A 13479-nucleotide genomic window follows, 5' to 3' on the forward strand; every position below is an offset into this window, starting at 1 on the left:
GAAAAAGGATTGCTCTCCTTCTGAGATGTTAGGATCCAAACCCACGTGGGCCTGAAGCTACCAGAGCCAGCCATGCCTGTATGGAGAGGCCTGCCTGGACATGAGCCATCACAGAGAAGAGCAGAGGTAGGAGACAGAGAGACCAGGCCTAGATGGCATCCTCTGGGTGCCTGGGTCCAGTTGTGCCTGAAGCCAACATACTCCTGCCCTTCTAAGTCTCATGAGCCCTTAGTCCCCTGGCCTTCTGCTTAAACTGATGTATCCAACTCAGTCCTGACTAATGTAGGCACGTGTTGCTGTCTTCCCATTGTACAGAAGTGGAAACTGAGGCTCAGAGCGGTTAAGTCACTTGTCCCAGGTCACACAGTTACTTCCAGGCCGGGTTGAGACAGTCACCCAGCCTGTGCTCCTGACCACTGCACTATCAGCCTGCCCCTGGGGCTCACTGAGCCCACAGTGTAGGAGTTCCTGCGTGTCTTCAAGGGGCGGTGGCAGCTCCTTGCTCTAATAGCGAAGCGCCAGGTGTTGGCATCATGGCAAGTTCCCCGATACGATGTTGCGTATGGCTGTGATGGCGGGGAGGTGGGGGCGTCACAGTGGTCAGCCCCCCAGCAAACAAGCACATACACGCCCACTCCCACTCCATGCTGTGTGACCCCGAGAGACTCACTTGGTATTGGCTGGCGGGATGTTGTTCAAGTAATAGTGCATTCTGTGGTAGAGAAGGCCCACGATGATGGTCCAGCCTGGGGAAAGCAGAGGGTCGGGGGCGCCTGTCAACATGCCCAGTGACAAGCAGGAGAAACCCAAGGCCCCCAGCCCGGCAGTGCGCAGTGCAGACCCTCACACCCGAGCACTGGGGGCAGCTCCTCAGGGGAGAAGAAAGTGAGGGGCACTCGGGGCACATTCACTTTTCAAGGGACCAGGGTGACAGTCACTGCGGCAAAAATGGCCAGAGCCGCCTGGGCCTCTGGTGGTGCTCCTGGAGTCAGAGAGAGTAATCGGGGTCCCCTTGGCTGCTCATTCGTTACAAAACTTGACTTCAAACTGCAAGGGAGTAGAACCTGGGGCCCCTCAGCAGACAAACCCCCTGACCTGAGGCCACCCTGGGGTGGGAGGGGAGATGGCCACATCTATTCATATTTGGCTAATGAGGAGCTGTGCAGACTTGGGGGCGACACACCATGTCCTTCGTGGTGGACCAGAATCACCCGGAGGGCCTGTCTAAAATGCCGATTCCCAGGCTGATCCAGTTGAGTAGGCTGGAGTGGGCTTGGAATCAGCATTATGAGTGAACATCCGATGATGCACCGTGTTCCCGAGGACAGAAACCTGGCCCAGAGCCGCTCCCGCAGGAACAGGTGAGGGGCCGGTGGGCAGCACCTCAGCTGGGCAGCCGCTGGCCGAGGGCTCCTGAGAAGAAGCCCTGAGTCCCTCCCTCCCCAGCCAGAGGGTCCTGGGCTGCCGGGTCCGCAGCTGCACTCACCTGGGCTGCGGAAAGCCTCGTGCGGAATCTCAATGTAGCTCTGCCCCTGGGCCGGGAAGCGGTAGTGGGAGGAATTCATGGTCTTGGGCAGGAGTTTGGCCACCGAGAACTCTGAGAGCAAGCCAGAGAGAGGAAGCTCGTCAGTAAACTGCATGGCCCAGGAATTCGGGCTGTAAAACCCCATCTGCTTTGGCTTTTTCTAACAGAACAAGCTCCCCTGGAGACTGTAATTACCTTCAGAAAACAAGGACCTGAAAAAACAAGAGTCCAGGGAAGGAACTGCAACCACGCGGCTCTCACGTCCATCCGGCCACACACAGTGGGGACTCTCGGCCTGAGGTGACCCTCCTTCCCTGACAGCTGCCCTCAGCCCTCAATGCCTCAGTTACTGCCTGTCTGCGTTCAATCGTGCGGTGACCCCGTGTGCCGAGGGGGGCTGCCTCTCCAAGCCCCGGGGACCCCAAGAGACACAGGAAAATGAAACACCTAACACTAGTCTTCTAGACACCAGGAGAATGCGTCACGGCACGGGGACCCCACTAAAACTAACGTCTGTGGGTCAGCTGAAGCTGATTTTCCAGAGTCTGGCCCTTGTGGTAAAGCAGGAGTGTTACAGTGCTCCTAGATCCAGACATCTGAAAGCGAAGGGCCGTGATGTCTGCCTGTACGAGACTGTATGACAGTCATCTCGGAAGCGATGTGGGCCAAGCCTCCAGCTAACTCTAAGAAACCTGGTTTTGCACCTTTCACCCCACAGACACTTGAAGGAGCTGCTGCTTCTCGACTCCTGTTCTGAACTGAAACGTTGGTTGCACAAGATGAATTGACCCCCAAGTTGCCATCAAATGCTCACACGGACCTCTGTACGCATCATGGCTGGACACATCCGCCCTGATTCTAACTCTGTCTTCCTCCCAAATGTAATTTTGCATAAAGCAACACAGTTTAGGAAAACAGACAGGTTTATCTGAGCTAACGGTGTGTGAGGCACCACGTTGATTTGTGTCTCGCGAGAGAACGCAGGGCCGGAGTGGAGCAAAATCCAACAAACGGCTGTGCTCCCCGGCCTCCTGCCTCTGCTGCCTGCACGGCTGGCGCACACCCCCCAAGCGACGCTGCCGAGCTACCTGCCGTGGAGGAAGAGCCTATGATGGTGACCTGGGGCTCGCTGGCATGCAGGTTGGAAGATATGTGGCCCATGACGGTGTCGACAGTTCCAATCAAGCCCAGCACCACAGCGCTGTCCTGGAAACAACACAACATGAAGGAGCCGTGAAAATCCAGCCTGTCAGCAATCGCTCGAGACGATGCATCAAACACACACAAAATCCAGCTTCACACTCGCTCTGTCAGCATCCCTCCAAAGGAAGGACACCAGGGTCCGCTGGGAGTCATCGCAGGAGAGGCTCTGTCCTCACACCCACCCGATGAGAAGGAGCAGGAGAGAGAGTCACACCACTACCCCATTTCACAGACATGGAGGTGACCACTAAGGTGCCCAGCGAGCTCTCGGAAGGTGGACTCCAGCCAAGGTCAACCCAAGTCACCCAGGCCATCAGTTCCAAGGTGTCTATGCTCAGACACAGGGTGACGGAGAGTTAGCAGTTCCACTCTGGGACCTCGGCAAGTCTCTGACCTGTCCGCCACCCCGCCCCCTTCTGTTTCACGAGCAGGGGGCTAACCGCCCCAAGTCCCCTCGGGATGGGGACACCAGCAGTTCCATCCTATTTCCCGGGAAGGGGCAGGATGCTTCCGAGGTGCCAGCACCACAAGGCATCTCTGGCCTCCTTGACTTGCCTGGCATGTCCCTCCCTTCCGAGGGCCGACTTCACTCATTCTGAGTCCCCAAGGCAGAGAGGATCCCTGTGGACACTGCCCCCAAGAAGGCAGAGGTCCCTCCTGGTCAGCCTGTATCTCTGCAGCCAGCTCAGATGGGACTGACTGTCCCTCTTCGTCACACACACCTCCAGGAGAGGTCCTCTCTCAGTCCCCAGGAGCAGAGTGGCTGCTCACCTCTGCTGTCACCCCCCTTCTCTCCTTTCCCCTTCCTGAAAAAGCATCTGTCTGCAGCTAAGGGTCCTCACATCCTCTCACAAGCACACACTCCATGAAAATCTAATGAGCTGGAAATAGAACACTGAGGCCAATTTCAGACATTTTCTTTCAGGCCTATGCCCTGATTTCAGTCACCCAGCACAGGTAAGCTCCTGAAAACCTGTGTTTCTGGCGTGCAGTTCTGTTGGGCAGTGGCTGATTCATACCTTCTCTTGAATGCATACTAGGGCCTGCCTAAGTCTGAATCGTTTCATGATTATCCTAATTTTGTGGCAGAGCATTCAGAAACAGTTAATTTAAAATGGTGCAGAAAATACGTCTGCTCAGGTCCTCCACTGGCCGCCCTCCAGGGGACTCCCAGGCTGTAGCCCGGCACTCACATCCCCCTGGAATCATGAACTCTGGAGGGTGTGCCTTTTAAAAAGGAATTTGTTGCTGGGTAAGATTATATCAATCTTAAATTCATGACACTTTTTTCCTCCCTTTGCCAATGTTAAGAGATTCCATTTGAATCTCATTCCATTTGAAACTGTTCAAATAAGAAGTTCATCAAATGTAAATCTTAGAGCAATCTCATTAATAACAAGAGAATGAGATGTCCTTTCTGCCTCCAACTGGCAAATTTTTTAAACATTATAAGCGTTCAGGAGAAGGAACACTTTGAAATTACAGCAATTAAGAGCCGCCTTGCCCTTCTCCATCCCTGTGGGCAACCTTGGAAGTCGCCTCTCGAGACGGCAGCATCAGAAAATGGACAGAGCCAAGATCCCAGAGACAGCGGGTTGAGCAGCGGCTCCTCTGACCCACTGAACTTCGCGTGAGTGAGAAGGAAATTTCTCCTGTGCTGAGCCCTGAGATGCAGGGGTCTACTTGCTACTGCAGCACCGCCTGGCCTGTGCTGACTAACACGGCTCTGCGGAGGAATACGTCACACCATTGGAGGAGTTCTTGACATAACTGAGGAAAAACAGGTTAAATCAGATATGCAGTATATTTGTAGACTATATACGCATATAAGTGAATTGAAAACTAGATTGTAAGGAATATATACAAGAGTGTTAACAGTCATTATCTCTCAATCTTAGGATTTCAGGTGATTTTTATTTTATATATTTTTTATGATTTTCTAACTTCACAACATATTTGTTTGTTTTATTTTTTAAATAAGTAAAATCAATAAAGTTAGTTTTAAAAAGAAAAATTATTCCACTCTCCTTTCTAATTATTTGGAGTTCAGAGAAAAAGAGAAGTTTTTTTGTTTTTTACACTTATAATCATGAAGTACATATTGTCACGTGTTCTACTTTTTCGCTTATTTAGTTATCTTTAAACCTTATACGTGTTTTTTATTACCATTTAAGAACAATGTGATGGGAAAAAATGTACTATTAAAATGATAAATAAAGGCCAAGGAGGTGTCCATTCCTCATAAAGAAATCCACCCATCTCCCGGCTCAGTGCTGAGGACAGCGACATGTTACCGACGCTCACGTAACTCTTGAATCTTACACAAGACAAGGCATTTCAAGCCAGCTGTACACTCAGTCAAAATGAGCTCCATCATCCCAGATTACAGGACTGAGAGATGCGTCATTTCTCTGACATACTTATGCCACTTCCAGGAAGACAAAATGGTTCCCAAGGTACATACATTTTGAAGATCAATATGTTCTTTTCTTCTTACCTCTGACACACTAGTCCAACTGGGCAGTTGAAGAACCTCTCCCACGGATTTTAAGAAGGTCTAAAGGCAAACAAAATGACACTGCTTAGCATGGATCCTTAAGCCTCAAAACCTTAAGACCTTCGATTTTCCCCATCTTTATCAACGGCTGAGTTTTACATATAGCAGTAAACAAAAATAGCTCACATTAGTGTATCGGGTTACATTTTACAAAGCCCTTTAATCAATGTTATCTTATTTGCTCCCTGTGACAACCCTTTAGTCAGGGATAAGCGTTTAGATGTCAGAATGAACACAGCTTAGTTTCAGCAGAAGCCCTACGCACAGTGCCTGGGAGATATAATAGGCCCTCAGTAAATGCCTGTTGAGTGAATGAGTGAATGAATGAAGAAATCGGGACCTTCTGAATATGCTTCTCTTGGGATGAGAAGCCAAGGTGACATAAACCACTTGTTTTAATTGGAAATTACCTCTCATTAAAGCGGAACTTACTCCGGGTCCCGTGGTCAAATCTCCTTAAAACCATGTTTGGTTTGGCTCACTATTATTGTTCTAAAAAAATGAAACTAGCTTCTAAAATTTTCAAATTGGGGCTGGCCCCATGGCGTAGTGGTTAAGTGCGCGCGCTCCGCTGCTGGCGGCCTGGGGTTCGGATCCCGGGCACGCACCAATGCACCGCTTGTCAGGCCATGCTGTGGCGGCGTCCCATATAAAGTGGAGGAAGATGGGCACGGATGTTAGCTCAGGGCCAGTCTTCCTCAGCAAAAAGAGGAGGATCAGCATGGATGTTAGCTAAGGGCTGATCTTCCTCACAAAAAAACAAACAAAAAATTTCAAATTGGGAGATTTAAATGAAAATATGTAATTTTCCTGCTTCTTTGGAAAGAAGTGAAAGCTTGGACAACCCCTAGCCCACATTCCCACATGGCCACCATGGACCAAAGCTGAGCAGCAGCTGCCCCTTAGGTGGGTATGTGTTCCCCAGTTCACCCTGGTCCTCACCACTCCCTATTGCCTCACACTTGCTCTGTCTCACTCATTTACATGGCTCATACAGGCTTTTAACTGTTTGTCTCCTACTATAGACACCAGAATTAAACTCAGAGCCTGATCTAAACCTCCCATATTTCCACCAAACTGTCATCTCCAGAAAGATCACATTCTTCCTCACACTTTTAGACTCTAAATATTTAGAGAATACATCATCAAAACACCTCACTCTTTCATTTATGTTTATTTGATAAATACTTACTAAGTCTCTATAATGCAAGGCCTTAAGAATCAAGGATGAACAAAACAGTCCCTCTCCCTGCCCTCAGTGAGCTTGAGTCTAGTGGGCACTTTACAATCTAGAGCAGGGGTCAGCAATTCCTTTGAAAGTGTACCCTAGTAAAGAGTTCAGGCTTTACAAGCCATACTGTTCTATCACAAACACTCAACTCCGCCACCGGAGTGCAAAAGCAGCCAGAGACAATATGTAAACGAACAAGCAAGCATATTCCAATAAAACTTTATTTATAAAAACAGGCAGTGGGCCAGATTTGGCCTGAGGGCCGTAGTTTGCTGACTCCTGACCTAGAGCAGTTCAGTTGAGTGGAAATATGATGCCAGGCACACTTGTAATTTTACATTTTCTAGTGGTCATATTTTAAAAAGAACAAAGAAAAGAAGTGAAATTAATTTTAATAATATATTTTACTTAGCCCAATGTATTTAAAATACTATCATCTCAACATGTAACCAGTGTAAAAATTATTAATTTGTATGTATTTTACACTTACAGCACCTCTTGGTGTGGACTAGCCATAGTCCAAGTGCTCAAGAGTCTCACGTGGCTAGTGGCCACCTTATCACCCAGCACAGGAAACGACCTCTTGGCATTTCTCCGTCCAGCTGCTAGTGGCGAGAAGCCAGGACATGGTGGCAGATTGGATAATGGATGCCAGGGATTTGTATTTACCATTAAATCAGAGATCAGTGGGATTGGGGTAACCTGTATGATTCCTCTCCAGGACACCCGGAGGCAGGTGCCTCCACACAGGGCCACTCCAGAGGACCAGTGGTTGGGCTCACACCATGTGACCCAACTCCACCTTGGCCCTGTTGCTGAGGAAAGCAGCAGAGTGCAGATCAGGAGTCGCAAACCCAAATGCCTACGGGGGCCAGGCAGACGTGGAGACGGGCCAGGCCGGTGGGTGTTGGGAAAATGAAATCAAGACTTGTGTCTCGTCTGAAGGAGGCACCACTGAGCTGTGTGGAGCCGGCTGGAGTGGCCACACCATCTGGTTGTTCAGGAGAAACCTGAAATCCAGATTTTTATCTAAAAGTTCCTCATATTTTAAAAACTCTGTGTAGGTCAAACAAAACACACCTGTGGGCCACGGGCCAGCAGGTGGCCCTCCCCAACCCACCAGGCACAAATCAAAGAGCTTTACCTCGGTGAGGTTCAGCGCCGTTTCCCCCGAGAGGGATTTATTGGGTAAGCTGAGGGACACGTTCTGAAGGTAAGTCAGTACAATTCCAGCACTCTGGAAGTTTTTCCTCTCCTCTGTCAAGTTGGTTATGATGGGATGGTAGGCGTCGGTGGGCACCTAAGAGAAATCAGCCACGTGAGTTCCTGCTGAGAACTGAAGCCAAGATATTGTACACAAGTTCACCGCGTCCTCTCGGCCTAACGCTTCTTATTCCACAATGACACACAATGACAATAGCACCTACCGGGAACCCGGCCTTTTTGTGACTATTTTACATCTATTAACACTTCATCCTCACAACTGCCTCGTGAAATATGGACCCGTTTGGTCGATGAAACTAAGCACGGAGAGGCTGACACAGAAATAAGTGGCAGCACTGGGATTGGAACCCAGGCAGACGGTCCAAGAGTCTGTGCGCTCACTGTTACGTTCAAGTTCTCACGTGAGGAACGCGGTTTGATTACAAACACTAATTCCGTTTCCTGTTTCCTATGGGGGAACGTTTCCTATAGGAATTGAGGCTTTCCTCAAACATGGGAAGACAGGGCACAAAGAGACGCCGAGCGTGCAGGCCAGCTTCTGCTTGCGCTGCCCACACTGTGCCCACCGCCCCAGGAAGCCGTCTCGGTGCCCCTCTGTCCCTAAGCCGCCTTGTTCACTCCTTTTAGGCACCGAGTTACAGGCTACGAGGCAGAGGATCTTTTCTTCAGCCACCCTTAGCGTCAAGAATTAGCACCAAACTGAGTTTCTCCTCCATTTATGGTTTCTTCCCAGACGTTATACCGCCAGCAAGAGGAGCCAGACCGTCTGACGGAGTTTCACCTCTCCTGGCACTCAGTCCCAGCAAAAAGACGTCGACGAGAGGGGGCAACAGATAAAGGCGTCTGCTCACCATGGGGTCTGCCGTGGCTGTCGTGAGGAAGCCTGCTGGGGTTGAAGACAACAAAACATGCTTTCCTGGAAAAAAAGAGTAATGCTTAATGAAGGACTGAAACAGGATCACCTCTTTCCCCTAAGGAAGGCCTGTCCTTGCCCACAACTCGACCAGCTTCAGACGCATCTCAGAGAGCCTGAGAACGTTTCAAGTAAGAATGTTGCTGGAACGATAAAGGGCTAATAAATCAGTTTAATGGGGAGATTGGAGGGATTTTCCCAGGTCAAATTATTTTTCCATTTATATCCTAAATTGCCTTTGAACCTCCTTGCTGCAGGTCATCATATAAAAAGATGATTTTATACAAGCTTTGACCGATTTCAAACAAGAAAGAACCAAAAGAAACAGACTTCAAATGCATCTGGACTAGTTAGAGAAGAAACGCAGGGTGCTGTTCGTCACGGGGTGAGGACAAACAGGAAACGAGGGACTTCCCTCCTGGAGAGACGACGTGAGAGGGGACCCCAGGGAAGTGGGGGGCTATCCTCCTGGGCCCCTCCCACCCTGAGGATTCTAGTTATTCTTTCTCTTCAAGACTCCACTTGGTTAATTATGAATAATGAATATGGAATAATGAAGATACCAAAGACCAAAGATGAAGCCATGGTTTGCTGCTCTCCACCTGTTGCCACCAGCTATTTCTGATCTTAGACTCTACCCTCGATGAGGATAGACTTACCCAGACACTAAATCCCTCAGGGTTGCTCAGGGTGACCTGAGGAATGACCTCCTCACCCCTAGTTAGCCCAGGAGGAACTGACCCATTAGTTGGGTGGGGGGGGGGGAGCTGGTAGCTAGTGGATGCAGAAGATGTGACACAGTTGGGAGAACTGGAGCCCCGAACACTCTGTTCCCAAGTCAGGGTGACAGTCATTCCTCAAGTGCCAGGGGTTACACAGGAGTCACACCAAACTCACGTTTAACTTATGTAAATCCACAAAATAAAGCAAAGGATGATAAAAGTCAGTCCGGCCACCCTGCCACATGAGACCAAGATGAGAAATGAGAATCTGCCGTGTCCTTGGTCGGTCTCGTTCCCAAGTGACTCTCACCGTGTGAGCATCCAGCTGTGCTGAGTGTGCTTCTTGTGTTCAAAGATAAACGCTTTCCAATCAGGTGACTCTGACACAGCCGCCTGCTTCCTCTGGTCCTCTACAGAAGAGGGCCACCCATCGTAGGCTGGGGCAAAACCCGGCCAGGGTGATAGGTGATCAATGCTGTCTTTGTGGGAATTAGAAAAGGTCCCACATCTGGACAGACAGGTCAGAAAATAGGCCTGCTCTAGCCAGTGGGGTTAGAAGAGGGCACCCTCCTGGACAGGTCACTCAGAGAAACGCCCCCTGGGCACCTGCTGTTCCAGCACACATATTCATGTGCAGACAGATCTCTATGCCCAGAACAGGTTCTCCCTCCTCCTGTGGACACAGCCCACTGGGGCCCCGGCCGGGCCTGAGAGCAGGCTGGATGGCACCCCATTTGTCTGTCTGCACACAGTTGCCCTAACCCGTGGAGTGAGACTAACTGAGCAACGGGACGTGGAGCCCCAGGGCCTTCCAGGGGACTTCCCGGGTCATTTTTCCTATGCGTGCTTTACATCATGCACCGTCTTCAGAACCAAATCCCCAAGTGACACGGGATTCTGATGGGTCCTGTTCTGGGTCAGCAAAGGTGCAGGGCATGCGCTCTCAGGATGCAGAAATGTTAACAGAACACCTCTCCTGAATACCCAAAGAACGGACATCATCTTCACTGAGCATGGAGGGCGAGGTGAACTGCACACACGCGATTCAGTAGCTGAGCCTTCCTGAATCGCTGCACCGTGGGGGGGACGACGCTCCGCATCCCTGAGCCCAGAGTTGTCCTAGTGACAAGGGTTTGCTGTGACAGCTACAAGAACCAGAAACAGCAACACCTTTCTCCAGTGTTACTAAAACAGGAACCCATCAGGAAGACAGGATCTGCTGGAGGCTTTCAATGACACAAATACGGATGACATCTTGGTCTCAGAGACCATTCTCTGACTCCTAGGCACTAAAACGCAGTAGACTGATACCCTTTTTTCTTCTAAAGGACACCATATTTTGTCCTTATGGCCCTTCTGTGAAAGGGAGGAATTCCGCTCTCTCGGTGACAGATGGAAATGCCAAGGCTGCGATGGACGTGGGCTGTTTCTGCGTGCACGGCGGCTCCTCCCCTACTTCAAGACCAGCCTCCCGGCATCCTTTGGGACGTCCCCTCTCCATGTACTCTGATGAGGCTGACCCCACTGCCATTTCAGGGTGGAGTGTGACCCAGGCTTAAGCCCATCAGCGTAGTCTACACCCCCGGCCACAGTCAGTGGCTCACGGGAAACACAGGGATCCATTTGGGCCAGTAAGAGTCGTGGCCAGCCCTGTCGAAGGAGCTGACAGAAAAGAGAAGCTCCCTGTTTTCTGCTGAGGTTGCCGGAGGATGAGGACGTAACCCCGGAGGGAAGGACAGCCACCTTGGCACCACAAGAAAGCTAACTCGAAAGACAGAGTCAGAAATAGATTCCTAGTTGCATCATTTGAGCTCCTGGATTAAACCAGTTCTGAAGCAGATTCTCCCTTATTGTTTCCATTGTGCGAGATAAAAAAAATTCCCTTCTTGGCTTAAGTCATTTTGAGCTGGGTTTTTTGTCACACGATCACTAGGCTCCTCACAGCTGAGGGACTCCGCGTCAGAGCCTGAGCCCGTGCAGGCCGGGGTTCAGAGCCCGAGCCTTCCACCTCCCGTCCTGAACTCCCCCTGCGGCTCTGGTGCCAGCGCAGCAGCCAGCCAGGAAATGTTTACGAGGTGCCTACGTGGGGACTCTCATTATTCAGCAGATTATTTCAAGTAAAAATAAAGAAACAGAGCATTCACTTGTGGGCAGAATGAAAATGGAATTGTGAAGGAAATGTAAATACTAATTTTAAAACAGCGAAAATGTATTGTAAACCTGCCATGCGCAGGCCTCATGCTAACGGTCCTCACCCTTGTCATGTTCAGTCTTCACAGCACCCCCAGGACAGGGCAGTGTGATTTTCCTTCATTTTACAGAGGAGAAAACTGTGATTTGGAGAGATTAAGACGCAAAGGGTCGCAATGTTACATGATTCCATTGATATGGACTATCCGGAATAGGTAAATCCATAGAGACAGGAAGTAAATCAGTGGTTGCTGGGGGCAGGGGGATGGGGGGTGACTGCTCATGGGTGCTGGGTTTCTTTTTGGGGTGATAAGAATGTTTTGAAACTGGAGGTGATGGATGCACAACATTGTGGACACAGTACCACCAAATTGCACACTTTAAAATGGTTAAGCTTATGATGTATGAATTTTACCTCAATTAAAAAAAGTGACCTCCCAAGTCCCACGGCTCACTGTGGTTGAGTGAAGATTTGAACCCAGGTCCCTCAGGTCCCTGATCTGAACAACTGCTCTGTGCTGAGCAGGAAGGGGTGGCCTTGGGGCTCTCCGAGGGCCCACAGTGAGTCTGGCGTGCGGGAGGCACTCAGTAAACATTTGTTGATCAAATGCACTAGTGGATCTGGAATATTTGCTTCTCAAAGCTTTCTCTGATCATCCATCACACCCATATCGAAAACCCCCGGGGTGACCAGCAGGAGGATATTAATCTCACTGTGTCTCTGCTAAGTTGTCCATTCCTCCATCTTAGGGAACAGGTGTTCTAGGAAAATGACTGTGTCTGTAAGATTCGTGAGGACACGTCTCAGCCTGCAGTGCTGACTGCTGTACTGGGAGAGAGGGGAGAAGAGGAATGCTGGGAAGGGGAGGTGGATGCGAAGGTGCCTCCTAGAAACAGACGTCACACCCGCCCACAGCCCCTCACCCTCTCACTGACCGATGGCCGCTGTGAAGTACATCGCGATCTCCTCTGGAGTCAGGGCCCGCTCCCAGATGATGAACTCGTCAAAAGCTCCATTCTCATAGCGCTTGGTCGGGTCCTGCTCGGACCCTATCACAAGGTTGACGTTGGGCTCCCCGTAGGCATGAGACACTTTTCCACTTGGGTCGGAGGTGCTCAGAGTCCCATTGACGTAGACTTTCAGACCCTCCTTGGATTTCCACGTAAACAGGACATGAGTCCAGTAGGGGCCTGGGAAAGAGCAAAGGTCACCATTCTGAGTGCTGTGCAAATGAGCTCCCCATGCATTTATTCCAGTTTTTAAGCACAGCCCTCTTTCTTAAGATGACTGGTCACTGTCAACCTTGGTGGGTCCTATTACAGGTCATAATATAGATCTGACTTTCTTCTGTCCTTTGGAGCACCAGAAAGAAATTACCCCCATCCCTCAAATTCCAAAAGCAGCTCAAAGAAACCCTTTGTTATTTTAAATTAGACCCTTTGCTATGTTAAATTAAAATAGAATAATAACTAATAGTCATAATGTGTTCAAAAATATTCTTTTTACTTCTGCCTAGGCCACCACAGTGCAGGTCAGTAAAAGCTGTCTGAGGGCCACAGGATACCAGCATCAACCTCTGCTTTGACCAAGAGCAAGTGCCATTAACCAGCGTGGTGGCGCCGTGGCAGGCAAGACCATCTCCTGGCTCATTCGGGAGCCTCCATCAATGAGCTTTTGTGGTTACTTGCCTCTCTGGCATGAGAACCCTGTCTGCCAAGAAAAAGAACCTTCATCAGACTCTCAAGGCAGCGTGCCCCACAAAGGAACCCACTTTGTTTTCAAGTGTTTTGTTAAGACACCCTGATGGACCTGCTGCGGGAAGGCACGCGGCAGCCCTTTCTGGACATGCATGGTCTCGTGCCGGTCTCGTGCCGGGCAGTCGTCTTAAACCACAACAATGACATCAGGGCTTC

At 50.0% G+C, this 13479-nt stretch overlaps 1 protein-coding gene and 1 long non-coding RNA gene across 4 annotated transcripts in view; one reads left to right on the plus strand and one right to left on the minus strand.

Annotated features, from left to right (window-relative positions):
* The window catches only part of ADGRD1 (adhesion G protein-coupled receptor D1), a 158290-nt gene that overhangs the window by 115066 nt on the left and 29745 nt on the right, over positions 1-13479 (minus strand). For all 3 annotated transcript variants that reach the window (XM_058531223.1, XM_058531222.1, XM_058531224.1), the window contains 7 exons: positions 12502-12756; positions 8592-8656; positions 7661-7816; positions 5226-5285; positions 2614-2731; positions 1487-1597; positions 671-746 (listed from right to left, as the gene is read on the minus strand). In XM_058531223.1, coding sequence (XP_058387206.1) covers positions 671-746; positions 1487-1597; positions 2614-2731; positions 5226-5285; positions 7661-7816; positions 8592-8656; positions 12502-12756 — 841 coding nt within the window. The remainder of the gene's footprint in view (positions 1-670; positions 747-1486; positions 1598-2613; positions 2732-5225; positions 5286-7660; positions 7817-8591; positions 8657-12501; positions 12757-13479) is intronic.
* LOC131398082 (uncharacterized) lies at positions 47-2517 on the plus strand. Its single transcript, XR_009216825.1, has 3 exons — positions 47-126; positions 1244-1361; positions 1693-2517. It is a non-coding gene; the product is annotated as an uncharacterized LOC131398082 (long non-coding RNA).

Source organism: Diceros bicornis, chromosome 35 (genome assembly GCF_020826845.1).
Source record: "Diceros bicornis minor isolate mBicDic1 chromosome 35, mDicBic1.mat.cur, whole genome shotgun sequence".
Taxonomy (NCBI): domain Eukaryota; kingdom Metazoa; phylum Chordata; class Mammalia; order Perissodactyla; family Rhinocerotidae; genus Diceros; species Diceros bicornis.